The sequence below is a fragment of the Paramormyrops kingsleyae genome, chromosome 6, assembly GCF_048594095.1.
Source record: "Paramormyrops kingsleyae isolate MSU_618 chromosome 6, PKINGS_0.4, whole genome shotgun sequence".
NCBI classification, from domain to species: Eukaryota; Metazoa; Chordata; class Actinopteri; order Osteoglossiformes; family Mormyridae; genus Paramormyrops; species Paramormyrops kingsleyae.
In genome coordinates, this window is record NC_132802.1 from 19,588,213 (window position 1) to 19,615,142 (window position 26,930).

Here is a 26,930-nt window from a genome sequence, read left to right on the forward strand (position 1 = left end):
AAAGCTATTTATCTGGGTAGAAAGTGTGCATCTGCTCGAAACAAAAATGGAAATTTAAATTTAGAATGTATGCAAATTACAGGCAATACAGTAAAAACTAGCAGGTATTTCCACTGGATAGCTAGATGAACACAGCTTCAGGTCCCAAAACTCTCCTCTGAGGTACAGTACCTGTTATTTTGTGTATTCCTTACATTTCACAACCAGCTCAATCAATTAATTAAACTAGTTTAAAAAGTCAATGAGCTACTGATTAGCTATACGATGTCCAGTGAAAAACACTACATGGGTGTATTGGATGGTTGCTGCAAATACTGGGGTGATTTCAGGAGAAGTTTTGATATGGTGACTCTAACATAGTTGCGCAACAACATGAAGATTATTTAAACATCATTCCCTCTGACTGCCTAAGACTTTTGCACAGGTCTGTATATTACTCAATCGTGAGAGGAAATGACGCCTGATTCTTAGTGGAAAAAAATTGTGATTCATATTTTACTTCATTATATTTCTGTGGCAGACATAACGTTAGCCAAGTAATAACTCCAAATGTCAAGGGTTGGCACCGCGCATACAGGCGTACAGCTGCAGGCTGTCACTTTCATGGTCCGACCCCCACCCTCATCCATTTGGCATCAAAGACCAGCCGTTTACATTCCAGATATAGGGCTTTGCTCATGGAAAACCAACAGTTCAGTAAAAGTCATGAAAATGTTTAGAAAGATGTTAGCAGTGCCAGTCAACCCCCAAAATTCAAGAACAAAGCAGGGAGAGAGAACGAGAGGGCGATGTTTTGGCTGAAATCACACATCAAAAGTGAAAAGAGGAAGTAAAATAACCACAGAGCTGAAAGAAGCAAGCTTTCATATTTTTCCCAGACTTCCTTTCTGTGTCTTTTCTTGCACAGGTGCCCAAGACTGCAGAGGGATAAATACTCTGCAGTTGTCAGTACACTGACTAAACACATTGTGCGTCGCCAGTTGCTATTTCTTTAGCTCAGTTTTCTTTATCTTTTATTACTACTTTGAGGCAATAGCCTGAAAGATTACCTTCGATTGTGGGAGACTCCGGCAAAAGTGTCAGCATGGTTCATTTGCCAGCAGGAAAAGTTCTTTGCCAGTGGACCGGTATTCTGTGCGCAAGGACTGTGCCCTTATCCCGCTCACTGGTGTTTCTAGGGGCCACCAGTATGATACTTATACTCATGTGGAACGTCCGTGGGACTCAGGCCTCAATCTCCCATCACACAGGTAAGATACTGCGGTCTGGATCCTCTGTATGGCATTGGCAGGACAGAAGGAAAACTCAACATCTCAATAATGCCTGTTTTTTGTCATATCTCAGAGAGAGGCACAGTAATGGCTCGTCGAAGGGCAGTATTGATGGGATGTTCACTTAGTGTTAAAGAGTTTGTAAGGGCCTGTGACAGCAGGTATGTGTAGTGAGAGACACCACGGCTGAGACTATCACACAGTGTCAAGGAGGTGACACCTGATGGTCTGTACATCTCCTACGTATGTACCGGCCCCCAGACAGTGCAGTGTGGCTGACTGAGTGCAGTGTGGCTGACTGAGTGCAGTGTGGCTGACTGATAAACTGTTGTAACGTTTATACAAACTCATTATATTTTTAGGTATTGGGTGATGCACACCAGTAAATGTAAAACAAAACAAGGATAAAATATAAAGGGCAGAACATGAAAGCTGCATTCCTTGTATGTGCACTTTAGATACATCTACTGAACATAGTCCCTCATGGGTTGCTTGGTAAAAGTTAAAGAGCCTTTTTATGGAGAGGGAATCCGTTTTTATTGTTCTTGTGCCGACAGGTAAATGTGCGTACAAAAGCAGCCTGTTCAAACCGGGACGGACATTCACCAGAGGCTGTGACAAGTGCTTCTGCCACACAAATGGATTTATTTGTGCCTCGTAAGTAAACCAAAGTTATAAAGTAGAAAAGAAAGGGACTTAAGAAAAGGACTTCATCTGAAGGCTTTAAATAGAAGCTTATGCCTGATAATTATGACAACCTTTCATATTCCCAGCACCTGTATGTCTCCTAACTCTCCTTTACTCGCAGACCAATGAAGCCCACGTCCTGGCCCAAGAAGTGCCAGCGCATCCCTGTGGAATGTGGGTACCGGGTTGTGTACCGGGACAACCCAGAACGACAATGCCGAGCCTACAGCTACATTTGGTGACAGGGCAGCCCAGCACTGTGGACATACCTGCCCACTGCCTCTCCACTGTATGCAGTAAATGTAATCCCTCCTAGTCACTGCACCAGGCTTCTTCACCACAACAGCCAGTAACCAGCCCAGCAAACCTCAGAGCTCTAAGGACTTTGAAAATGCATTATATCCATTAGGGGTGTGCAAAGCAGCCGGTATTTGTATCTGTATTTGTATTTGTTGAGGGGGGAAAAGTATTTGTATTTGTATTCGAGTAAAATTCAAAATAGGCGTAAAAATCCAGTTTTTTGCGTTGCACTTCTAATTTACGTTATAGTGTAAGTATTCTTTAATTATATCCATTATAATAATTATGGATATGCAGTAGACAGAGTAACTTAAACGTACCATATAACTCCTACAAGTGCATACAATTCGACACAACTACACAACTATTGTTTTAACCTTTTTAACCAAACGTTAACGTTACTCTGTCAACAGCCTATTGTCTAAATTACCGAGCTAACAGAGCTACAGTACGTAAAAAGAGCGAACATGAGAGCACCTGACTGCAGACGTCAATAATGCAGCGTAATGGAATAATCTCCCGATCAAACTCCGCTTCCCGAAAGTTATAAACTGCCTCCGGAACCCAGTTAAGGTACAAAAATCTATTCAACAAAAATAGTGATAGTTAAGTCTTTTTTCGCTCAGCCGAGCCTTCTCTGTTGCTGTTGGAGCAGCCTGTGTCAGTCACCTCTTTTACTATCCCCCCCCCCCCACCCCCCGGACTCCTGAACTCACTCACTCACTCACCCGGGCATGCACTGCGGTCTCAAGAGGAAACGCAGCTTTTTGATATAAAGTTTTTCTTATTCCCGAATACAAATATTTTTTAAAGTATTTGTTCGAAATAAGTATTCGTAAAAAACACATTATTTGTGCCTTTCCGAATACCGTATTCGGGTTCGGCTCCACCCCTAATATCCATCTATTGTCTCCAGTGCCCTGTATTAAACAAGCGTGAATAGTAAAGCCTCAGAGACATTTATTAAATTGCTTTCCTTAGTTGCACATTTGCCTTTTCTATTTTTTCCAGTTTGCTTACTACCTATAAACATTGCTGGGTTTCTGCTGACTTCTCAGGTGCCCCCCTCCCCAAAAACAGAGAACTGAGGTTAACTGCTAACTTTCTCTGAGAAAAAAGTTAAATCGGTGATTTATATCCTGCATGATTGCTAACCAGTCTAAGGGACTCAGCTGAGGAGATGTGGCACATTCATAATTATCACTCCTACACGGTTCAAGGCTGTTAAAATCACCTGTGCAGTTGTAATACACTCTCCAATCAGGAAAGAACAATCCAGATCTAATGATAATACATAAATGCTGGCTTTAATAACAAGTCCTTCATGTATATTTTACAGATTCCTCATCTTCCCTGAAAATACCAATTTCTGCATTGCACCTTATTCAATATTTCAGGTACTCCAGCCAAAGGAATTTGGCCTTCAACCAAAAGTTCAGTAAAGTTATAACTCTAGGAAGAGCCAGTTTGCCCAGTCTGTTGAATTAGCTCATTTGTGAGCTCGCACTTTTCAGTTGTCATGATTTGGTGAAATATTACCTCCAATGTTCCTTGTGAGCACATTCTCAAAACCGGCATGAGTGAATGTAAAACTTGTGGCACGTGTGTGTTTGTCCCTTAAAATCAGCATTTACGCACATGCTCATCCAACACGATGGGCCTATAAAGTCCTGAGAGGTGGCAGATGTCAGCAAAGGTTATTCCATCCCAGTGTCCCACATGCCTTTGTGGTATCATATCATACTGTGAATCTTCAGAAAGATCACAACAACAAAAACAGTATCAGCAGTTTACCTTTTTATTTACATCCCATGTCTATGGATTCAAGGCTGTAAGCATGAAAATAGTGTGCAGCCTCTGTCACAGTGCACTGATTACAGCCCAGAGATAATCACCCTGGGAAGTTAACTTTCCACTTTCACCTTTTACGATTAATTTGACGAAGGGGCATGAAATGACAAAGACCTTAGATGATTGTGGGAGAACAGATGTGGCCTGATACTACTTCCAATGGAGCTTTTTCAGTAGAATTTCAATTACAGTAAAATCCCGTTATAGTGGACTCACTCACGGAATATTGTCTATAGATGATAGGGGACCAAATTATTTGTCCGTTATAAGCAAAATTCCGTTACATGCGAGTATATATATGCTTTTTCTGCATGTTTGTAAAGGTGGACCTCATCCGTTATAGACAGATGGCCTATAAGTGGTTATACATGTACGGTACAGTAGTAACCTTGACCTCATTGGTTACTGCATCTCTCCAGCTGCGAGCATCATCTGCCGACGCACAGCGTGCCTGGTGATGGACAGCCACACAGACCAATCAGTGGATATCACTGGCACGCCATGCGCCTTGTAGGCGGAGCCTGCATGTCTGTTATAGCCGAACAAAACTACAGCTAAAAGAGGCACGTCTTCCCTCACCTGAAAGGAGCAAAGCACGCCTCTCCAAGAGAGAGCCACAGTCTTGGATTGAAGGTGCTGATTGTCACCCCCTGGTTGGATGAGGCAAAAAGCACGTCATCATCTACCAACAGAAGGGATGTAGCTTCTAACTGCCATGCTCTGCCAAGCACAACTGCACACTGGATTAAAGCCACATCCAGCCAGCTATTTCTTATTCATGGTTGCCTGCTTATATGAAGTAATTAAATAAATCAGACATAAATCTGACTTGTGAGTCGTGAGCCCAAGGTCTGTTTTTATTGTAAAAAGATTTTAAAAATTAAGAGGTGAACTTTTATTGGTCAATCATAAAGCAAATCTTAAAATTGATTTAAAAGCCAAAACAATTTAACTCAGACAGCAAACACCCAAATATTATGCATGTTTGGCGGCTCTTGTCCAACACAGGCTCCCTTCCCTGATGATTTTACACTCTGTTATTTTGCTTATATTGTTATCTTGTTAAGCATTATTAACGCTGAATGAAAAAATGTAAACATTTTTAGGATCACATTCCCCAGTATGTTTCTGTAAGGACTGCGTGAAAAACTATCATTCAATATGAGACTCTCTCAGCATGAGCCACTGTGTTCTGAACCAGATTCTTCAGATTCTTAGATATTCTACACCATAACGTGGCTGTCATGTATAATCCATTTACTTCATTCAGTGTCTTAATATTCTCACATTTCTACATTAGAATGCAAAAGTGTGCCTAGTATTAATATATATGACAGGATTCCCCAATTCTGGGCCTGGAGGGTCAGAATCCAACACAGTTTGCAGATTTCCCTGCTCAATCACATCTTAATCAGTTAATTACCAGGTTTAGTAGACGTGTTTCAACTGGGAAATCTGCAAACCGTGTTGGATTCTGGCCCTCCAGGACCGGAGTTGGGGGACCCTGACCTATGATAAAAGGGCACAAGGGCAGGGTTACTCACGCTTTCAAACTCGCATGCTCACACAAGTAATCTTGCGGGAAATTTATATTATTCCATTAAAAACCTAAAATTAGTTACATCAAAAGCGTTGGGGTTTTTGCAAACCACACAGAGTATTTACATGGTAATTAAACTGTAAATGCGTGTGCAGACTTGTCTCGAATTGAAAATCTCAAGCCAGCCAGCTGACCAAAGTTGTCAACCCAGCAAGGGCATGAATGGCACACTGCCTTCAGAGAGTCCTGTAATATTTCCTGCACAGCCTGTACTATACGGAAATGTAGACGTTCTGTTTCTGACAAACTGACACAGTACTTGTAGGACCACACAGAAATGGAAAACTAAGGCACTTTGGCCTCCGTTTCATATGGATGTGTAATAAACACAAACGTGAAAACGGATACAGCTCAATGTGTAATAAACACAAATGTGAAAATGGATACAACGTCATTCCTGCCGCAGCTCGCTGGTACTGTAAATCATTTAACTGATGCAGAACAGTCACAGAAGCTGGCAGCTCCAGCCTCGCTGCTTTCAGTTCTCCATGATGCAATATGCAGGGCAGGGCCAGCGCCTCCTATGGGCTACTGGAGGAAGTGAAATGGTCTTTAATTTTTGTGGTAGAGGGGCCTCCCAAGTAACTGAGAAGGTGGCCCTAGGCAAATAAGCAATAAGGTTTTCTTGCCTCAGATCGTCCCTTTTGTTATGCCTCACGCATGACTTGATTTTAATGACAACCTGACTAATTTACCTGGTTGATCAACTTCTCTTAGCAGGCTAGTGGTAATTCTGGCTGATGTAAAAACCTGACAAGGCACACATTTAATAGGGGCTCAATCATTATTTGAAGAGAGGAGCATGTCTCAAACGATTCCTTGATGAATGTGGTATCACTGCAATGTAGCAAAATACCATGACATTTAATTTTAAATGTGAGACTGTGGTAATTTACTGTTCCCTCTACAGTCTTGAAATAGAATGTTCTAAAGAATTAATTACATTCCAATAAATCAGGTAATATGATAAGTTCTGCTACCTGGGTAAATCTTATTATCACTATTATTATTATAATTATATTATCCTTAATATAATAATAATAATAATAATTTTTGCCATACACATCAATGTAGATGAACACCATCTGTTTAACAGGTCAAAATGACAATTGTAAAAAATGACCTTAACACAAAATCTTTCACAAATAGGACTGTTTTAGCAATGACTGATGCATATACAGCTGCGGAAAAAATTGAGACCACAGCAATTTTTTGTTTCACTAATTTCTCGATTTATGGGTGTGCGTCTGTGAATAATACTTTTTGAATAATGAATAATCATTTTTGAATAATGCTTTTTTTTTTTGCAAACTTGCAGCCCAGTTCTTCTCTCATTAATGAAGGGCTTCTTTCTTACTTTATGGGACTTCAGTCCTGCTTCTAGGAGCCTGATACGAACTGTCCTAGCAGTGCACTTTACACCTGCACTTAACATTCCCCATTCTTTTTGAAGGTCACCCTATGGTTCATGAGAAACTTTCGGATAAGCTAACGGTCATCTCTGGCACTAGAATGTTACTTCCGACCTTTACCTGGCTGGTTCTGGTCACTTCCAGTGTCTCCTGCTTTAAATTGTTCTTGTGTACTGCTGTCTTGGACATTTTGAACCTGGAAGCAGCCTGCTGCTCAGTGTAGCTTCTGCCAGCAGAACCATGATTAACCTCCTGAGACCCCACCCATTCATTTATGTCCATTGTAGTGGACATTATGTTTTTGCATCTATCTTTTCACTGATGTAAGGAGACATATTTATTCCTGTTGTACACTAAAGAGGACATGCTGTGAAATTAAAAATAAAAACAAATTTGAAAAAATCTAAATTGTAAGATGTCTTATTCCCTCCAAAGACAAATAACCTAAAATCGAAGGACACTTTTTTCCTTGGGTCTCAGGAGGATATACCAGGATATCAAGATTCAGATTTGTTTTAAACATATACTGTGGTCTCAATTTTTTCCATGGCTGTAGTATGTATATTGTCTATATGTTGCTGCTCACTTATCTCTACAAACAGATATATATGTATACTCTGCATATTTGGGAGTAGGGCATGGTTGCATCTACAATTGCTGTCACACAACATTAATCTTTCATCTGCTGTGTCATTACTCAGAGGGTTTACTCCTGCAGTCCATTTGCTCTGACCTACAGAGGTGGAAAGTTCAGGTCCAGAAAGTACAAATCCAAACCAAGGTTTTGTTTCAACCAACCAATTGCGTTTAAAGAGTCACAGTCACAGAGTTCTCAGCTGGTTGGTTGAAACAAAATCTTGGACTGGATTTGTACTTTCTGGATCTGAATGTCCCACCTCTGCTGACCTGTAACCAGGGGCACCATAAATGGGGGGAGAGACAGGATGAGTCCAAGGGCCAATAATGCCCAAAATCCATGCCTGTAACAACTTCCTCTGCAAAAACGTCAGGCGATATACAGAAAGAAAAGATGGGACACAGAATCCAGAGCTGATTTCATTTGTTCTGAGGGCTATAGGCAGATTTTTATTACATTTAATCATCAATGGATCGTACAACATAAGCATCCCAACGCTGAATTGCTCCTCATTGACCTGTCATGAATAAGAACCATTCCAGGGTCGGTGTTCCTCTTCATCATGGTAAAATTGAGAACTGAGTTTTAAAGGACATTTACACTGAAATTAAAACAAAGCTATTTAAATGCATTAATTGCCCTGATTTAACAATAACTGGTAAACAGGGATATCATTTACAGTTCATTTAAATTTAATTCAACTAGTCTCAGTTTTAAAGAATAAACAGTTTTTCTCCATAATTTTAGCAGCTTTTGGTTATGCCAGTCACAAGTTAAGGAAAAGAATAAAAATGGCTGCGAATACCCATTAGTTTCATTCTGACGCCCTTGCATGCCGAGATTCTCTGCTGGAAGGCAATGCTGCCCTCTGCAGATCGCCCTATAGTACTGCATCACACTGCAAAGCACGGATCTCAAAGTAGTTTCAAACTCCCAGTCACGTTGTTCACTCGCTCCTCCTCCCCAACGATGGCTAATACCGTGCGCAAGTTGGGCTCCACCTAGACAAGAGAAGAAATTGTCTATTTTTCTATTATTTACATTAGCAGTCAAATGTTTTTGCACATACTCCACATGCTTGCATGTTACTCACTTAACTTTACTAAATTACTTACATTTTACAAAAATATATACTGAATATTCTTTGCTAACAAATAACTTTAGAGTATGTCCACCATTTAAGTACCTTTATTAGTAAGAAAATGTCATATCTTTGATTCATCAAAGTAACCTTCTCTAACAGTTGTGACCGTAAACAAAATCTGAGCCATTGTTTTTACAGGGGACACTAAATACTGCTCTGTTTCATGGGATGAAACAGTTAACTAGTGCATTTAAAGTTAAAGGACAGCCTAGAATGTGACGACTGCCATCATTGCACAGACAGTTAATAGGATGTCAGACATGCACTGTTACATGCTCTTTCCATGTTATAAAGGAAACTTGTTTTATTTGACTTGCATTTTCATTTATAGTGGTTCACTCAACTTTCCAGTACTTACCAAAAATAAAATGTACAGTTTATGAATTAAATAGACATGTGGTAAAACCCTGTGGTGTGCAAACTCTTTTAACTGGAAGTACATTATTATGTATATTCAGTTCATTCATATTCATGCACGTGTGGCAAAAGGTTATTTCCTTTAATGCTTCTCCTTTCCTGAAACCACCAGCCCATTTGGCAGCACATTTAGCTACAACTGTAACTGTAATGCTGGGGCCCTAATTATGTGTATGAGGAGGGGAACTGAGACAGCAGCACCCTACCAGATTCTGGCCCGTGTCCTGCACCAGGTATGTGGGTAGGCTGAGGCTGGCGGCCAGGGCCTGGAGCTCCAGCAGGTGTGCCGTGTTGGTGGCCTGCATCACCACCTTCTTTGATCTGCAGAACATAGGGAGGTGACCAGGGGGCCCCAGCAGATCCTGCCGAGCACATACAGCTTTGCCCCTCAAATCCATAACCAGACATTAAATTGGCCAGATGAATATTGCCAACTACTGATTTTTGATATTTGCTCCAAGACAGAAATGCAATCATTCAGCTGGTTTTCTGTTGCTATAATAAGCAGGCAGTGTAATAAGCTCTATATAAACTTAAACCTAATATCAAAAGTAAATGAGCCTGCCCATGATAACTTTACTTGTTGACAAAATACACCTGCAAGGTTGCACTCTTGACGATGTGATCTGTAGCCCAATATTGTTTAGTTTCAGAGAACTTTTCAGCTGTCATCAGCATTGAAAATCATTCATTTCTGCAGCTCAAATGGTCTAATCACTGAACGATACAAGACATGTTCAAAGGTCAAGAAGTAACATAACAAGGGCCCCTTAGACAAAAAGTACCACAAAATGTAATGAAGGTAGCTTTTAGGGTTCGAACTTACAAACTGGAGAATGCAGAGGTTCTTATCTATACACTGTAAATGAAGAAATAATCCAGTCTCCATTATATTCAGAAAGTCTCCACCTTTTTGAACAAGCATTCAGTCCAGTTACCTACTGTATGCAGTCCTTACCCAGTGCTGTCCCACTTCCAGGCCAGCTCTCTCCAGCTGGGGTTACCCTGTAGAGTCTGGTACAGTCCCACAGCAGCGTGTCCCACCTGTGTTGCCACCTGCATGGAAGTTAAAAGTATGCAGTTTTATTCACGTTTGCAGTAATTCCTATTAGGGTTACTAGAAATACTGTATAGACTCAGTTTATTACACTTTCTTGTATTCAGATTTGTGTTCTACTGTGGTGGCATTGAGGCCCCTGGGTGGTCCTGCCCCCACCCCCACCCCCAGGTGTAATTCAGGTCTACCCATTCAGCACCACAGCGCGATAAAATGATTGTGTCTGACAGGTATTTGTGTGCGTGGTTATATCAATCGGAGGGAAACTGCTGTTGAGAAGTAAATACATTTTTCTTTCTCTTTGTTCTTTTGGTCTTAGTAATGCCACAGGTGATTTAAAAACTGATAAATAAATATGTCGTCCATAGTGTGATTTTCTCACAAAGAGAATTGTTATGGGTCTGACCCACCAGATTTTCTACCAGTCCACCCACGCTGTGATTTTGTGATTTCAGGCTCTGCTACTGGTATTGCTATAATCTGTTTCATGGGCCAGTTTTAACCTACAGATTTCCCATTCAGAGATGTCATACAGTAGGAAGCTGGGTCTGATCCCTGCTGTGTCACATTAGCCGTTTGTAGTCAGCGTGCCAAGAAATGCAGAATTTACCTGTTTTTTTCAGGATTTTAGATAGCTGGGTTACTCCCAATGTGCCCCTCTCTGGGATTCTATTAAACTGTGGGTAGAACTGACCACTATCCTTAAATAATACTGTCACTCAGTGAGGCCTGCAGCTCTTAAAGTGCATGGCTCATAGCACATAGTCTGGAGAAGGCATGTGCTAATCTTTACCCGACTAGGTTAACACGGGTGTCATGCCGATGAGAAATGAGAAAACTGGAAATGTCACTGATGAGAACAAAGTAATGCATATACAGAGATCCAGTTTCACCAAATTCCAGCCTGAACAATATAAGACTAACCTTTCCCACACCCATGGACAGGTCCATATTGATTACGAACACCATCTTGAAAAGTACATCTTCATCATCTTCCTCCTGAAAAAGGAACAGCGACATTTTTAATGCCAAAAGTATCTCCACGCCCGACCCAGCCACACACCACAAAGCTTTGCTGACAGGACCTCATTCTCCAGTTTGTTGAAGTAGTACATAGCAGCCTCCTCAGCAGACACGTTCCTGGTGTGGAGGAGAGCCTGAGGGAAACCAGCGAGACACCTAATTCACATCTTAGCAATGTAAATACGCGCAATAACATGGCACAGGAATGCATCTACAGACACTGCTGCAGTGCCGGATAGAGGGGAGTCTGAAGCCAAGAAGGAAGAGTTATTCTCTCATCTGTCAGCCAGTTGGAAGTTAGATGAATGAACGTTTCAATTTTGTGAGTTTCACATGAACATACATTATTTTCCCAAGAGAGGGGGTCAGAGATTCCCTGAAAAATCTCCTTTATATACTTTTACTTTTTTTTACATACTGGGCTTTATTGAATTGTATTTCCTATGCAAAATGTTTAAATATCCCATATGAATCAATAACCTGCTGATTTAAATTTAGACTGACTGGTTGAGGTACCTATATCTGAACATGACAATGATTGTACATCACTGAAGGCAGGAATCCCAAAAAGATCCTTAGTCTGGTACCAGATTAACTAACACAGGTAATGCAGTAAATGCCAGTCCCATGAGATGAAGCAGTGATGTGGGAGGACAAGGTAGGAGCAGCAACCTGCTTGGCAGCCTCTTCGGGGATATCGAGCTCCCGGAGCTGCTGCAGGTAGACGAGGTTAACTTCCTGGGAAGTCGGCTCTGGGGCTGCCTGCTGTCTGGGCTCCATTGTTCTCTAGCAGGCGGGACACAAGTAGGGAGACATAGGCAACAATCTGTTCATTTAAAATATGCACCATTTTGTTTCTGCCATACATGTTTCTGACATTGCATATGAACACTGTAATAGACATCCAATACTGTCTAAATAATGTTAATACATTACTGGATGCTTATAAGACCGCCGCTAGAATTATCATGTCAGGTCCTTTACTATTGTTGTTATGTCATTAACCGGCTTTGAACATTAAAAAAGAACGAAATTATAGGGATATACGCTGTATTTTACAAGCTGTCTATGGACAACAGCAAGCAGCTAGTCCGCAAGAGCTAGCGCTAAACAATAGCCACGGCACCGCTTCAACACGGCGCAACCCTGTCTGCTATCATTTAGCTTGTTACAAATTGTTACATTATAACATCCACTGGCTTATTCGTCAATATGGCATACAGTAGGGATGAATTACGCGTTCTCTCCGATATAAATAGGAGCTAAGCGGGGTGATGGCGAGCTGGTTAGCAAGCTTCACGGATAGCATATGGGATGACGTCAATGTCATGCATTCCCGGAAAGTTGATTAAGGAATCCTCTGACCTGAACTGCACGGCTAGGATCCGCGTCTCTTCAAGCCCCTAAATGACCCAGCAGATAGGATATATATATAGTAAATAAGGCAGGAGTATGACTTTAGGTTTTCTTTTCTCGGGAGGACGGCTGTAGCCCTCTAGATCACTGAAGACGGTCGCATTCTGGTCAATTTGACGGTAATGACATCACGCATAAAGAGGATTCGACAGTATAGTAACGAAATATATGGTTATGGATTTTTTTTTTTAAATGCTGGAAGTTATATATATGCTTCTCAATAAAGGTAAAATTACTGTTATATAATAAGCATTGAATTTATTAAGTAGCGCAGGTATGTTTAGCAAACCGGAAGGTGGCAAAGGACAATGAAAATCACCACAGTCATGTGGCAGAATGCGTTATAATTAAATGAAATCCATGATAATTAGTTTAATGCATTGCCATCGATACATTCAAATGTGCAGCTAGGAGCTAAGCATGTTTATTTCCAGCCAGAGTAAATGGCGTATTTTAAACGGATCTTGCATGTTACAGAGATTTATTTATACAAAACTTCGATATTACTTCCAGGAGAGATTCCAGAAGAAGTCAATCAGCTATAGCGGCTTCTCATAACGGATTCAGTGAATTTTAGGAACGGTCAAAGCCTGTAAATTATGGAGCTTGGACAAAGATTTACTATGATGGACATTTTCGAAGTATTTTACTCTTAAAATTTCCAGTTCCAGTTCCATTCTATTTTAATTCAACAAATGGCATCACCATTTTTGATTTTGATTTGAAATTTGATGAAATGTGAATTACACATACCTTCCAGACCAAATACATGTTTTTTAAAATTAATATTACTTTGAAATAAAGTGAAAAATTATAAAGCACAAAAAAACATGATAATTCACAGTGTTTTTTACGTGCTGTAACTTTTTAACTATTATAGCTTGCTGGCATGACCGTAGATTTATGCATAGAGGATAGAGATGTGTCCCTACCAATTTTGTGGGAATATTATGTGTGTTTAAGGGTCAAGGGTTTCAGGCCTGATTTGGTTCTGATGCTAAAATCAGACATACACCATTGCTCCTTGTACCCTCAACCAGCATTGCAATTAATTAGATGGATAATTGACTGTCTGCATTAGTATTTGCACTATAATTACATGGGAAGAAGGGCTAATTAATGTTTCTACAGTATTGCACTTCAAAATATGGCTTTATTTTATCTGAAGGAAATAAATAAACCTAAAACACATTATATTATAGTTCATGAATTACTGTTTTAAAGATATAATTTAATAATAGTAAAAATACTCATATAACAGATTCTGCAGCAGTGCACACAAACAGATTTGTAAATTTTACCCCATTATATTCATTATATTCAACACTTCTTGGGGCAATTTCAAGGCTTAAATCAATAAGAATTCATGGATATATCTTCATATAGAATTTCCCAGAATTAAGAAAATCTCACTATAGGAGCAAAGTTAGGACCAAAGATGTTCTTGCTGCTCTTGTCTGAGAATTGCATCATCCTGCATACTTTTTTTAGACTAGACAGATGGTGCCCAATATCTTATGGTGTCTTATGGCGCTATCTATCAGTTAATTAAACTGGTGGGAATTGTGGGAAATGACAGATAAAAGTCAGTCACCCAAGAAACACAAATCATAGGCAACATTAGGGCTGTGCAAAAATATCGATACATCTAACTATCGTGATAATTTCTTTTACGATAGTGTATCGATAGTCAAACCTCAAGTATCGATCCAAGTTGTGCCAAAAAAACTCCTCCTCCGCTCCAATAGATGTCGCTAACTCGCTATCAACAAAACACTAAGCAGTACGATATCAGAAGTAAGCAAGACATGAGTGAGCATGGCGGACAATTTAAAAACGCCTCCAGCTTTTAGAGCTGACGTGTGGCTGCATTTCGGTCACTCAGGAATGGTACATTTACTTACATTCAATGTTAATATGTAATCATTTATTAGTTATCAAAATATTTTAGACACTTAAGTTTCTAATAGTTTGGAGGCAAAAGATCGTTTTTGGTCTAACAGTTTGGTGACAATGAATACCTCATATTAGAGCATTTTGTTCCAGTTTTATGTTTACTTGATGCACTTTAATTTTTTTGCCACTTACTATTTTAGTTTTATAAATTGTTTATTTAATTTATATGTAACTTTAGTGGCATATACATTTTAGTTGAATGTTTAAGTGTTAAGTTAAGTGTTTAATAACAATATGGACTTCAATCACACTGTGCCGTTCTAACTTGGAATTGGAATGGATGGAAAATAAATTGGAATTGGAATTTTAATTCGTCTGCCTACTTTATCAAGTTGTCAATATAATGTGACACACATATACTAATACAAACTATTGCAATATATCACAATATGTATTGTATCGCAATATATCGCGATATATCGTATCGTGACCCATGTATCGTGATACGTATCGTATCGTGAGGCCCTTGCCAATACACAGCCCTAGGCAACATGGGACTAAATTTGAAATGCGCCATGAAATCTACCTTTTGACAAAATGTGACACATTCAAATGTCAAATTTCTCTTCCTGCACATTAGAGAAATTTAGCCTTTACTTATTTCCAATCATAAAACGCTTGTGCTTAATATTCCCATCCTGTGAGTTCATCATCACATAATAATTACAAAATTACAAGACAAATTTGTACTGTGTATAATAGGAAGAGGTCTCTTGCAGATTGAGACCAGGCTTTTCTGTAATTATGGTATTTCCACCACAGTCTCCACTAATTTTCAGACTAACTTTTCTCCTTAGCAGTTCTTTTCTGCATCATACGATGTAATAATATTCTCAGCGGACACATGCCATGATTTTACCCCATAACAAGAACAAGTGCCGCATGAAGAATTGTCACAGCATTACCCAAGGAGCATCATGCACAAGCACCCAGTCTCTATATTACAGAGCTGGGCCTGTATTTTATAGCAGGTCCATGTTTGAATAAATATTTACATGCCCCATGAAAGCTACTATTATACACTTACTACATGTAGTTAGATTGCACTGATTCTATTGATTTCTAAATGTATTTTTAAAAAAGCAAAAGTGAATTTTTCATGTTTAACATATTTAAAATCTTCATAGATTGGACATAACATTTACGGTAAAAATATAGAAAAAATAACTCTGCAGGCCGGATAAGGCCTGTGGGTCAGCTTTCTCCAGGTCTGCTCTAGGACAAAATCTCCAAAGATGTTCTGAATTTAGAATAAAGGTAATATATTGTCCATAGACTAGATGTCGTTTGCTTTGTTTCAGTTCCCCTGGCCATTTTCATTCCGTATTCTTTTGCTCCTGATAATCCAAAGATTTGGCTCTTTTCTCATAGCACTCTAAGATGCTTAGTGATCAGAGTGGCCAGCAAGTCAAAAGAAACCGTAGGTCAGGTAGCACAAGGGGCCCCTCAGAGCTCAGGAGCTGAGCCAGGGATGGCTGAGGCACTGGGTCGCAGTGGCCCTCCTGTCCGGAAGGAAGTCCAGCATGTTCAACAGGAAATCCGAGAACAGCGAGGCCTCCTTCAGCCCACAGTGGTACTTCTCCACCAAGACTTCGTACAAACTCCAGGGACGCAGCACTCGGATCCTGAGAAGGTTTCCTGTGTCGCAAGAGGAGAACAAAAGTTGAGGCTCAATGGATTTTTTATTTTTTTTCTCACAATAATTCATCTTGGGCAAGTTCCATGGAAATTGGAGATGGTATTTTGAATGCAGGTGTGAAAAAAAATGTGCTAAAGTACAGTCTCCCCTCCGAATTCACGAATTTGATATTCACGGTTTTGGTTATTCGTGAGTTGGCCATGAACAATAAAATGGGAATATTTTTGGAGTTTGGCAAAAGATTACAGAAACTTGCAGATGCCGCATAAGCTGAAAATATACACCTTTTCACTGATATGCGTTAAGGTTACAGGGACCCAAGTATTATACGTGAATTTTCACATTCGCTGAGGTCTTCCGTACCTAACCCTCATGGACGTCAAGGGGTGAATGTAATACTGTTATGTTTTCCAGTCTCGAAAATCAAATCAAATTCAACATTTTTGAAAATACACAACTAAAAATATATATATATATATATATATAAGCATACTCCTAACCTCTGCGGTCGAAGTACTCGGTGGAGTATTTTCCAGAAAGAGCCACTGTGGCAGGGATTCTTCCCAGAAGCTCAATAATATGAGCAATGTGGTCTGTAAAAAATTGGTAGGTTAATCAATAAAACGACAAAAGTATTATTCATTTTAAATAAATAAAATTAAAAAAAACCTCAATATTTTCAACAAACCTTCCTCTAAAGAGAAGCAGCGTCCAGCTTTAGGTTCAAACAAGGCATCTCCAGTCACCAGTTCAAATGCCTGTAAAATTGCCAGATTCAAGTATTAAAATGAGCCTTTTACCCTGGAACAGGCTTCAGGGCCCAATCATGGCCCTGTACTAGATCACATGGTTAGAGAGAAGATATACTTAATATGTTTCTTGTATTCTTGGTGTACTTAAAAGGGCACAGACAGCTCAATATTTAAGGACAGCAACCCCACCATAATACATATTTCAGCAGTTGCTTTTGCCCAAAGTGATATACATTATGGACTAGATAGGGTGCTGAGCCAGTCCCTGGAGCAATTGGGGTCAAGGGCCCAACGGTGACATTAATTTGCCAGCCATGGGTTTGAACCCACAACCTTCCACGGGCCCTAACCCCTAACCTGCAGAGCCACACGCTGTCACCGTGGTAACCCTGAGCAAACTACTTTTACTTGAATCAGTCCAATTTAATATATAACTACATGATTTAGTAAAACTGCTGCGGAGAAAATATCAAGCAACAAAATTATAATAAACAGCTGACTTAGAAGAAAGGCAGTATGAAAGGCAATAGCTCTGACGTGAAATGACAATAATGCAGGCTGGGTGTGTGGGTCCGACTCACCATGCACGCGACACTCCAGATGTCAGCCGGCGGGCCGTACTCTGCACCCAGAAGCACCTCCAGAGATCGGTATTGACGCGTCTGGATTTCTTCAGAGAAGTGCTTATACTGGCAGAGAACAGAAACAAGGTATTCAGCCAAAGACGTAAAGACACTTGCTGACGGCCTCCTTTGTTATCCTCCGAGAAGCTCGACAGACGTTAACGCGTACCACCCAACAGGAGCTGCCCAGGTCTGCGATCTTCACCGTGATGTCCTCCAGTGCCGTCGATGTCCAAGGGTCCTTTCCTGGAAAGGAGGCCGACACAGACGCGTCCTGCTTGAGCGGCACATGGATGTATGACACTAGGGATGTGCAGTTGGCTGGGATTGACGAGTTGCAAGCAAAATAAAATTGGTAGTGCATGTGCAGCCCAATGCTTTAACACGAACCTCTCAGAGAATAATATAATAAGCAGTATAGAGCAGTATAATAATAGATACATTGCTGTTATCATATGCATTACCATCACCATTCCTGGATTGTGTTTCTTGGCCAGTGGTCTGTGTTGATCCTACGTCGCCCCCTGCTGTCTGACTGTTTGATTGCGTTCCAAAGCACAGCAGCACATTTTCTGGCTTTATGTCTGTGTGTATTATTTTACACTTGGTATGTAAATAGTCAAGTCCCTGCAGAACCTGTGAACAACAAAAGTTATAACCAGTTATTTATTCTGTACAGCTTTTAATAAATTAAGTCTATAGGGATACAATGCAGAATTACACACACACACACACACACACACACACACACCTACAGTATTAGTTTTTCCCATTTTCAGTTTGAGCTTACTTATTAATGAATACTCATATATACCTGTTTAATGATATGTTTAACCCAGAGCACAGAAAGTCCAGGTTCTCCAAAACATTCCTGCCAGCTATACAGGTCTGGGCCAAGCAGCTCCAGAACCAGACACATGTCTGACAAGACTGAGTCAAGGTCTGATCAAGGCCATGTGACTGCAGGCTACGCTTGCAGAATGCACACGGAACCCGGCTGTCTGCCAAAGGATACGGATCCCGTTCTCGCCGACCACTTTAAAGTCATCCAGCAGCCGGACAATGCGCTGGCTGTGCATATGCTTACTGCTGGGGCCACCTGCCTGGAGATATGAAAGAAAGAGGAGGAGACGGGGCATGTCAATGGGGAAAAGAATTATGGGTAATTCAGACTACTTCTCCAGCAAAAACCAGAGCGACAATGATTTACCTTCAGCCAAAGTGTACGGTCTATTATAATTTGCTATGACGACAAAGATATTAAACTGAAATAGAGCAGCAATGGAGTATAGCACCATATGGAGGGTACAAGGAGTATATGGTGAATTAATCAGAGCTGAAAGGTTGTACTGTGGTCTCACACATACAGGGATGAGGTTGTAATTTCCAGGCTGTGCCAACCTAGATACTCTCCCTGCGGAGGGCCCTGTTTTCCCCAGGTTATTCTGGTTTGCTCCCGCAGTCCAAAAACATGTCGCTAGATGAACCGGTGCCTCTAACTTTCCCATAAGGTGCAATAGTGTGCCCAGAACACAATGTGAGGGGAGCGCGGCTGGGGGGAGGGGGGGCACAGGCACTCACACAGCGCAGCAGGGCCAGTTCGTCCTGCGCCACCTGTGTGAAGCCGGGCCCGCTCCTCAACACCTTCAGAGCCACTCGCCGGGAGAGCCTGCAGGAGGAGCAAGCGGGGACAGGTCATGTGACGCTGCTGCAATATGGCAATATGGAGAATGGGGGGGGGGGGGGGGGTACCTGAGGTCCAAACAGAGCCATACAGTGGAAAAGTAGCCCCATCCGAGCTTGGTCAGCACTTTGTAGCGTCCGTTTAATATGTCCCCCACCTGCACCAGGTAGTATCCCCCTACAGACACATCAGAGTGACACTGTAGCTGACCACCGTTTTAAAATGCACTGTCACTTTTAAAATGTAAACTACCCAATAAAAACTGCCCCCGCCCCCCACAAACAAAACATTAACGCAATTATCAGCTTATTTTCTAAACCAGTCCTGGCCTCCAACCATTTCAAATATTCTGCATCCCTGAGGCTCTAGAATTAAATTATATCATTTAAAGCAAATATATGATAGCATGCTCTAATAGCAAAAAGAGCATTATGTATTCTTCTTCTGTTAACTTGGAAAAGATTTCATAGTAATATTATGAAGAATGCATGCGAAAATATACAGTAAATATTGAAGAGAGAGAGTGTTTGGCAGTCATGGAGGAGCAAAGAGGGTAGAGTGACAATGACACTGCTTCAGAGTCTAACACGTTAGCATGCTGTTAGTGGGCACCAGCGCTCTCCTCAGGGAATACCTACTGTGACGGTACTCGCTGGGACTGTCCTGGTCACACATCATTTCTCGGTCCATCTTCAGGAACCTGCTGACATCATCTGGTTGGCCGGATTGGCCTGTGTTAGTTCTGTTGCCATGGCAAATAATAATAATAATAGTAACTGTAATACTTCATTGGTTCCTATGGGAAAACCCTCTTTATCCATCCCTCAATTTGCTCTCTGTAGGTGAGAGCAAGCAAGCTGCAAAGGGCAGCCACCTGTTACGGTGTCCAGGGAGCTGGGGGTTAGGGGCCTTGCTGAAGGACTCAGACGTGGGGAAGCCGGGCTCAAACTGGCGACCTTCTGAACACGGGCACGGCCCACTGAGCCCCCCCCTGCCCCCCAAAAGACCCAGCCAAGCTTCAGCTCCAAGAATGAGAAAAATGCATCACTAACACTGCATTTCGGCAATTCTTTTTCTTAGAGCATGTGTGCACGCTCTGTAAAGGTAGTCTAGGAAGTGCCCTGACCTCACCTCTCTGTCACAGTATACAGACGGGATCAGGGTCACCTCTGTGTTGTGGAGGGTCAAGTTGCATGGGGTGAGAGAGCCATGAGCTACTTTTAGACAGTCTGTGGTTTGCTTTCAAAGAGCTTCACAGGAGCTACAGTATATGGCAAGTAGGGCCTCTGTTGTGCTCTTAGTGCCAGAAATGCTACATACAGAAGTGCTTTCTTAAATACAATTACTAATTAAATGAATGCATTAATATATTCAGCAAAGTGTCTTATTGTAGCTTTCATGGAACTTGAAAATAATCATTAAAAATGGCCCCTGTTGACATGAGGAAGCCCCGATTTGGCCCTTGGCAGAAACTCATTTCCCAGGCCTGATCTATGGCATCCACCAAAACACTATAAATCAAATGTAATTCAAAAATAACAAACATATACTAACAATGAAGGTGTAGTTTAAGTCTAAATATGAAAAACTGAAACTTTAAGTGACTGCTAAAGACACCTGTCAATATTTATAATTAAAAAAATAATAATAAAATTAACCAAGAGACACTGTAACCATGGCAACTTCATGGTAATGGATAATATACATAGACTTACATTAAAAGCCCTTTTTCAATGCAGAACTTCTTAAAGTTTACCACTAAGTGGTTGTGTAAGACTAAATCTCGAAAAAGTTCTGTTACTGTACGTTTAATTACAAGTTTTTCTTCCAGATCTTTATAGCATTGACTAAGACTGATCATTAGGCTTAACTTGCTTGGTGCATCTATTTCAGTGGTTTAGCCGCAAACAGACCTTTTCCCATCGATTTCACTTGCAGATAATGCTGTTGTATATGCGGTTACTCACAGAGTCGGGGTCCTGTCGGTCCGTAGCTGTCCCACACATGGCTTTTGTTGCATGACTGAGCGGGTGTCGGTCGTCCCGTGTCACCAGCAGGACCAGTGGACATGGGAATCCCCCAGCCTTGCACACCCCTCCTCCGTCACGTTTCCCCTCCTATACCCCTTGCTCTACTGGCAACAGATCAGCATGTTGGGGATATTTTGGTTTAGGTGGGACAGATGGTCGAGACAGTTCTCTGTATGGAAGTTAACCTGGGCCAGCAGTTAAGGACATTCGATCATTAATACATCTGTTGTGGGAGGAGCTCCATATTTTCCACTTCGGTCAGATAAGTTATACTGAGACAGCCAAGCCAAGCACAATGTTTGTAAATATACCGCACGGTGATTTCATTGTACTATAAATGTCCATATGTGATGTGTTGAACACGTATGGCTATTGACCTGTTTTCCTGCCATTTATAGGAGACAGGGGGAGTTGATAAAAGGCCACTGAAGTAGCATTGGAAGGCAGTGATATTGGAATTACAGCGATGTTAAAAATATCAACACTTGATACAAGCACTTGAGTGCCAGTATATCATTGTTCCCGACCTAAACCGTTAGCACTCTCAGCTGAGAAGGCACTTCAATGACATGTTAAAAATAATGGACAGACCTGTTATTAGAGTGGCTGACATATAAATAGGGGTCTGAAATAACTTCTGATGTTATTATGTGAAACATGTCCGGGCACATGCACACTGCTTTTCATAATGGAAATCATTCGAAAAACAACATGCCCTAAATCCTACTGAAAAGTATAAGTGGTCGGTATATGGAGGTTTACAGAGCACAAAGCGTTAAAAAGTGAACACGTTCTGCTCTTCTGTGTTAATGATCAGGAACATGCCAGAGAAGAAAGAACAAAAGCTACTGTCCATAATTGCAGGGGGACTGACGGTGCAGCTGTATAGTCTCCATGGATGCTTTGCAGAGAGAACCTGAATGTTATCCATCCATCCATCCATTCGTGCAGCACATTATTATTGTTTTTATTGTTGACCCCACATTTTACTCCAAAGCTACTCACAGATGTACCCCTGAAGTTCTATATAATATCAAACCTCTTCAGACATAAATACCTGCCAGCTCCTTCCCCAGATTACAGGCTACTTCTGAGACCAAGCCTGACACCTACCTTGGACATGAAGCCCATTCCTCTAAGTGAGGGCTTCCTTTTTTTAGCATACTTACCTTTCCTCACCCCGTCCATTTCACTCTACAGCAGGGCTGGGCGATCTTATCCGCAAAGGGCCGGTGTGTATGCAGGTTTTTGGGATAACCTGTAGGTCAGCTGTTCAAACCCAGGTGTGAGGACTCTTCAGCCAATCAGTCCTCTAATTAGTAATCTAATTAGGGAGTTGCAGTGAAAACCCGCATACACAGCGGCCCTATGCGGATAAGTTTGCCCACCCCTGCTCTACAGGGTAACAGTCCCTGGGAAATATTTATAATGCAACGTCTTAAATAGATCACGGTCGGCAAACCGACAAACTGAAAATCCGAGGCCACTGCTGCAGCACGAGGCGAAGGAAACCTGAGCAGGCCGATGAGAAGCAGATGGGAATGCAGCCAGTAAGCGCGACTCCGAAGGTGAGACGGGTTCAGGAGCTGGGGGGTCGGGCAAAGCCGGAATTAAAAGGGTTTCCTTATCTTAGAAATGCACAGCACATGTATATATGATCTGCACACTGCATAGTCTGTATAAAGGAGCATAATCTTTATGGTAATGTCACCTTGACAATAAGCCTGACTCACAAATTAAACCTTTCAGTTTCCCCTGTTAAAAGGCTTTGTCTTTGAGCTGTACACAGTTATTGCTATTTTGAGACATAACGAGAGACTCCGTGCTCCTCAGAGAGACTGCTCCCTCTTCTAACACTTGCGTCAGCTGTTGTTGCAGGCAGTACCTGTTGACACAATGGCTCACTCAGGCATGGTGCTATTCATCACGTCAACAAGCACCAGGGCTGCTTACTAATCTGTACTTACAAGGAGGAAAATTGTACTCTGTATGTCAGAGAGTAAGAAAAACCATTATATTGGCTACATACCCAGCCTTTAGCGCAGCCCCTAACCCCAACTGCTCCAGGGGTGCTGGACCTTGGCCAGTCTGGTGCCTTCACCCCAAAACTTGCTGTCCTCTGTGCGTTTATGCTCTGCGTCTCAAAGGGACGTGTGAAAACTCACCAAGGTTCCCACAAGGATGAATAAAGCATAGTATTGCACTTTAATCTGAAGATCTGTACAGACGATGAATATACAATGGCTTGCAGAAGAATTTGACCCCCCTTGAAATAATGATTTGCCTGAATTACAATACATACACACACACATTCATGGCTGGCTTGGCTGCATGTATGGAGTTTGCATGCTCGCCCTGTTTCACCATAGTACTCTAGCTTCCCCCACAGTCTAAAACAAGCTAAGGTGTATTGGAGTTACCAAATTGTCTGCAAGTGTGAATGTGTGTGTGACTGGTGTGTGAATGTGCCCTGTGATTGGCTGCTACCCCATCATGGCTTATGCCCTGCCTTGTGTCTGTAGCTTCCAGGATAGGGTCCGGACCCTCACGTCCCTGCGTAGGACAAGGAGGTATGGAACATGGACTGATGGACATACACATATTTCTACTGGGCGGTATTTATTACAAGCTCATAATTTGTCGCAGTAAATACTCAGTCAAAATCAAATATTCTTTTTAAGAAAATCAAAAGCTGAAAAATGCTACTTGCGTAAGTATTGAACCCTTGTGATCAGGAAGCTACCATTTTCAGTACCAATGGAAAGATTCCAAGAGTTTGGACATCCCAGCACTGGATCAATAATGGGAACATGGAATTGCACCAGACACTGCCTAGGCCAAGCCGTCCACCAGTTCAAAAGAGGAGACTGGTAAGGGAAGCAAAAATTAGGCCAAGGGTCACTCTGAAGGAGCTACAGGGATCAGTGGCTGAGAGTCGAGTAAAGATGAAAAACCATTTCATGGGCAGACTGCATACAGAAGCAGTGCATACTGCCAGCCTGTTTGAGAGGACAGCTAGAATGAAGGTATTACTCAAGGCCCATGCCTCAGGACCCGTGCATCGAGGCCCATGCCTCAGGACCCGTGCATAGAGGCCCATGCCTCAGGACCCGTGCATCGAGGCCCATGCCTCAGGACCCGTGCATCGAGGCCCATGCCTCAGGACCAGTGCATCGAGGCCCATGCCTCAGGACCCGTGCATCGAGGCCCATGCCTCAGGACCAGTGCATCGAGGCCCATGCCTCAGGACCCGTGCATCGAGGCCCATGACTCAGGACCCGTGCATCGAGGCCCATGCCTCAGGACCCGTGCATCGAGGCCCATGCCTCAGGACCCGTGCATCGAGGCCCATGCCTCAGGACCAGTGCATCGAGGCCCATGCCTCAGGACCCGTGCATCGAGGCCCATGCCTCAGGACCCGTGCATCGAGGCCCATGCCTCAGGACCCGTGCATAGAGGCCCATGCCTCAGGACCCGTGCATCGAGGCCCATGCCTCAGGACCCGTGCATCGAGGCCCATGCCTCAGGACCCGTGCATCGAGGCCCATGCCTCAGGACCCGTGCATCGAGGCCCATGCCTCAGGACCCGTGCATCGAGGCCCATGCCTCAGGACCTGTGCATCTTGTCAAAATTGAAGGGAGAATCGATGGAGCAAAATACAGGGATATCTTACATGAAAACCTGCTTCCATCTGCAAAAAAATTTGAGCTTGGGGAAAACAAGTCCATGCAGAAGTGGTTAAACAGCAAAAATGTAAGTGTTCTTCAGTGGCCAAGTCAAAATCCAGATCTGAGAAAACATGGCAGTCTTTGAAAACTGCAGTCAACAACAGACACCCAACCAAGCTGTATGACCTAGAGCAAGTCTGCCAAGAAGAATGGACAAATCTAGTCCTGAACAGTATAAAAAGCTGATAGCTACATACCCCAAAAGACGTTGAGCTGTTATTGCAGCAATAGATGGCTTTACCACTGGGGTGGCCAATCTTATCCACAAAGGGCCGGTGTGTATGCAGGTTTTTGGGGTAACCTTTAGGTCAGCTGTTCAAACCCAGGTGTGAGGAGGACTCAGCCAATCAATTCTCTAATTAGTATCCTAATTAGGGAGTTACAGGGAAAACCTGCATAGACAACAGCCCTTTCTGGGTAAGATTGGCCACCCCTGCTCTACCAAATACTATGTACAAACACAATACAAATGTGTAGGGGTGGAATACTTTTGCAAACAGCATTCTTCAGTTTTTGTTTTTCTTTAAAACATTTGCTGACAAATAATTAATTTTGACTTTGAAATTTTACTGTGAGAGACTATGACCTTCCATGAAAAATACTGAGAAGAAGAATATACCGTGTTGTCTGCAGTTCACGAACACAATCCGTTCCAGGAAAGTGGTCGTGAACCAATTTGTACATAAACCAAGGCAATTTTTCCCATAAGAAAGCACTGAAATTCAATTAATTAGTTCATAAGTGTACCAGATAATTTTAAATTAATTTTCTGGTTTTTATAGTTAAAAACTTTAAAGAAAAACACAATATAGTGTGGCGACAGGTGGGCCGAGTCATTGCGGGAGCAGAGAGACATGGAGACTTGCTTGCCGGGGAAATCACGCTCTTTATTAACAGTCCTTAACCCTTGTATTGTTGTTGTTGTTAATGTTAATGGTTGCATTTCCCTATAGTCACACATGTATTTGCCCGTGTTTTGTGTGTACCCGGTCTGATCCTCGCGTGTATTTAGCGTGTGTAAATCTTCCACCGTGTGTGCATCTTGCAGTTCGGTGTCTGACAACCTTGCGTCTGTGTATTTGGGTTCGGTGCTCGTTGGTTGCCTGTTGTGGTCCCTTTATTTACAATTGTACATGAGACATGCTGGGACATGCTGGGACATGCTGGGGCATGCTGGGACATGCTGGGGCATGCTGGGACATGTGCCCCGCCGGTGCTACACTAGTATACAAAAGGCATCTGGTCGAGGAATCTGTTCGTCGACCAAATTTTGTACACAAACCAATGCATTTTTTTCCACTAAATTTTTGGTCACGAACCAAATTGTTTGTAGACCACAGTGTTCGTGAACCACAAGCACTACTGTATATCCATCATTTGTAATTTAGGCAAATCTGATTACTGGTGCCATGAATAACTTTTGCAAGCCACTATATATAGAACATTCTAAATGACCAAATTCATGATCCAGAATAACTGTTTACCTAGACTGGCAGCTAACAGACAACCTAGTGAGAGCCCAGCCCAGCATAGTGAGATCAAATTGGGATGAAAAAAAGTGAGATAAACACTCAGACATACAGGTCCCCGCTTTCATCATTAGAAGCTGATGTTGGTGCTTGGTAACTCGGGACACTGTTACCAGCTTTAAACACAAGCAAGTGCTCTCCACAGCCTAGGGCCCACGGGACATACGATGGCA

At 42.0% G+C, this 26,930-nt stretch overlaps 2 protein-coding genes across 7 annotated transcripts; both read right to left on the reverse strand.

The window, feature by feature from the left end:
• Positions 1-8,172: 8,172 nt before the first annotated feature.
• LOC111840296 (probable peptidyl-tRNA hydrolase 2) lies at positions 8,173-12,927 on the reverse strand. Of its 3 annotated transcripts, none has more exons than XM_023804953.2 (7): positions 12,765-12,927; positions 12,072-12,185; positions 11,462-11,533; positions 11,301-11,375; positions 10,278-10,375; positions 9,526-9,640; positions 8,173-8,759 (listed from the first exon to the last, which is right to left on the reverse strand). In XM_023804953.2, exons 2-7 carry the CDS (start codon positions 12,177-12,179, stop codon positions 8,673-8,675), a joined length of 555 nt encoding a protein of 184 aa, XP_023660721.1. In that variant the 5' UTR covers positions 12,180-12,185; positions 12,765-12,927; the 3' UTR covers positions 8,173-8,672. The 3 variants fall into 3 exon arrangements, with proteins under 3 accessions (XP_023660721.1, XP_023660722.1, XP_023660720.1); XM_023804954.1 differs by lacking the exon at positions 12,765-12,927 and adding an exon at positions 12,621-12,748; XM_023804952.2 differs by lacking the exon at positions 12,765-12,927 and adding an exon at positions 12,637-12,737.
• A 348-nt stretch (positions 12,928-13,275) lies between these two features.
• LOC111840295 (SRSF protein kinase 3) lies at positions 13,276-25,498 on the reverse strand. Of its 4 annotated transcripts, XM_072713808.1 has the most exons (14): positions 23,529-24,644; positions 23,233-23,384; positions 21,437-23,085; positions 20,108-20,211; positions 19,538-19,646; positions 19,367-19,454; positions 18,801-18,888; positions 18,600-18,706; positions 18,250-18,421; positions 17,955-18,031; positions 17,744-17,851; positions 17,099-17,168; positions 16,911-17,003; positions 13,276-16,409 (listed from the first exon to the last, which is right to left on the reverse strand). In XM_072713808.1, exons 3-14 carry the CDS (start codon positions 21,487-21,489, stop codon positions 16,225-16,227), a joined length of 1,254 nt encoding a protein of 417 aa, XP_072569909.1. In that variant the 5' UTR covers positions 21,490-23,085; positions 23,233-23,384; positions 23,529-24,644; the 3' UTR covers positions 13,276-16,224. The 4 variants fall into 4 exon arrangements, with proteins under 4 accessions (XP_072569909.1, XP_072569910.1, XP_072569908.1 ...); XM_072713809.1 differs by lacking the exons at positions 23,233-23,384; positions 23,529-24,644 and adding an exon at positions 25,426-25,447 and having other exon boundaries at positions 21,437-21,603; XM_072713807.1 differs by having other exon boundaries at positions 23,233-24,644.
• Positions 25,499-26,930: the final 1,432 nt, after the last annotated feature.

Excerpts from the sequence above, each read along its gene's own strand:
- LOC111840296 (XM_023804952.2), bottom strand. The coding sequence starts at position 12,729 with ATGACATTGACGTCATCCCATATGCTATCCGTGAAGCTTGCTAACCAG. Across the intron at positions 11,534-12,071 it reads CCGAAGAGGCTGCCAAGCAG|GCTCTCCTCCACACCAGGAA; the intron begins GTTGCTGCTCCT and ends GGTTTCCCTCAG. Across the intron at positions 8,760-9,525 it reads AGGACACGGGCCAGAATCTG|GTGGAGCCCAACTTGCGCAC; the intron begins GTAGGGTGCTGC and ends TCTCTTGTCTAG.
- LOC111840295 (XM_072713809.1), bottom strand. The coding sequence starts at position 21,489 with ATGCAACAAAAGCCATGTGTGGGACAGCTACGGACCGACAGGACCCCG. Across the intron at positions 18,422-18,599 it reads TTAAACATATCATTAAACAG|GTTCTGCAGGGACTTGACTA; the intron begins GTATATATGAGT and ends TGTTGTTCACAG. Across the intron at positions 17,169-17,743 it reads TCTGGAGTGTCGCGTGCATG|GCATTTGAACTGGTGACTGG; the intron begins GTGAGTCGGACC and ends GCAATTTTACAG.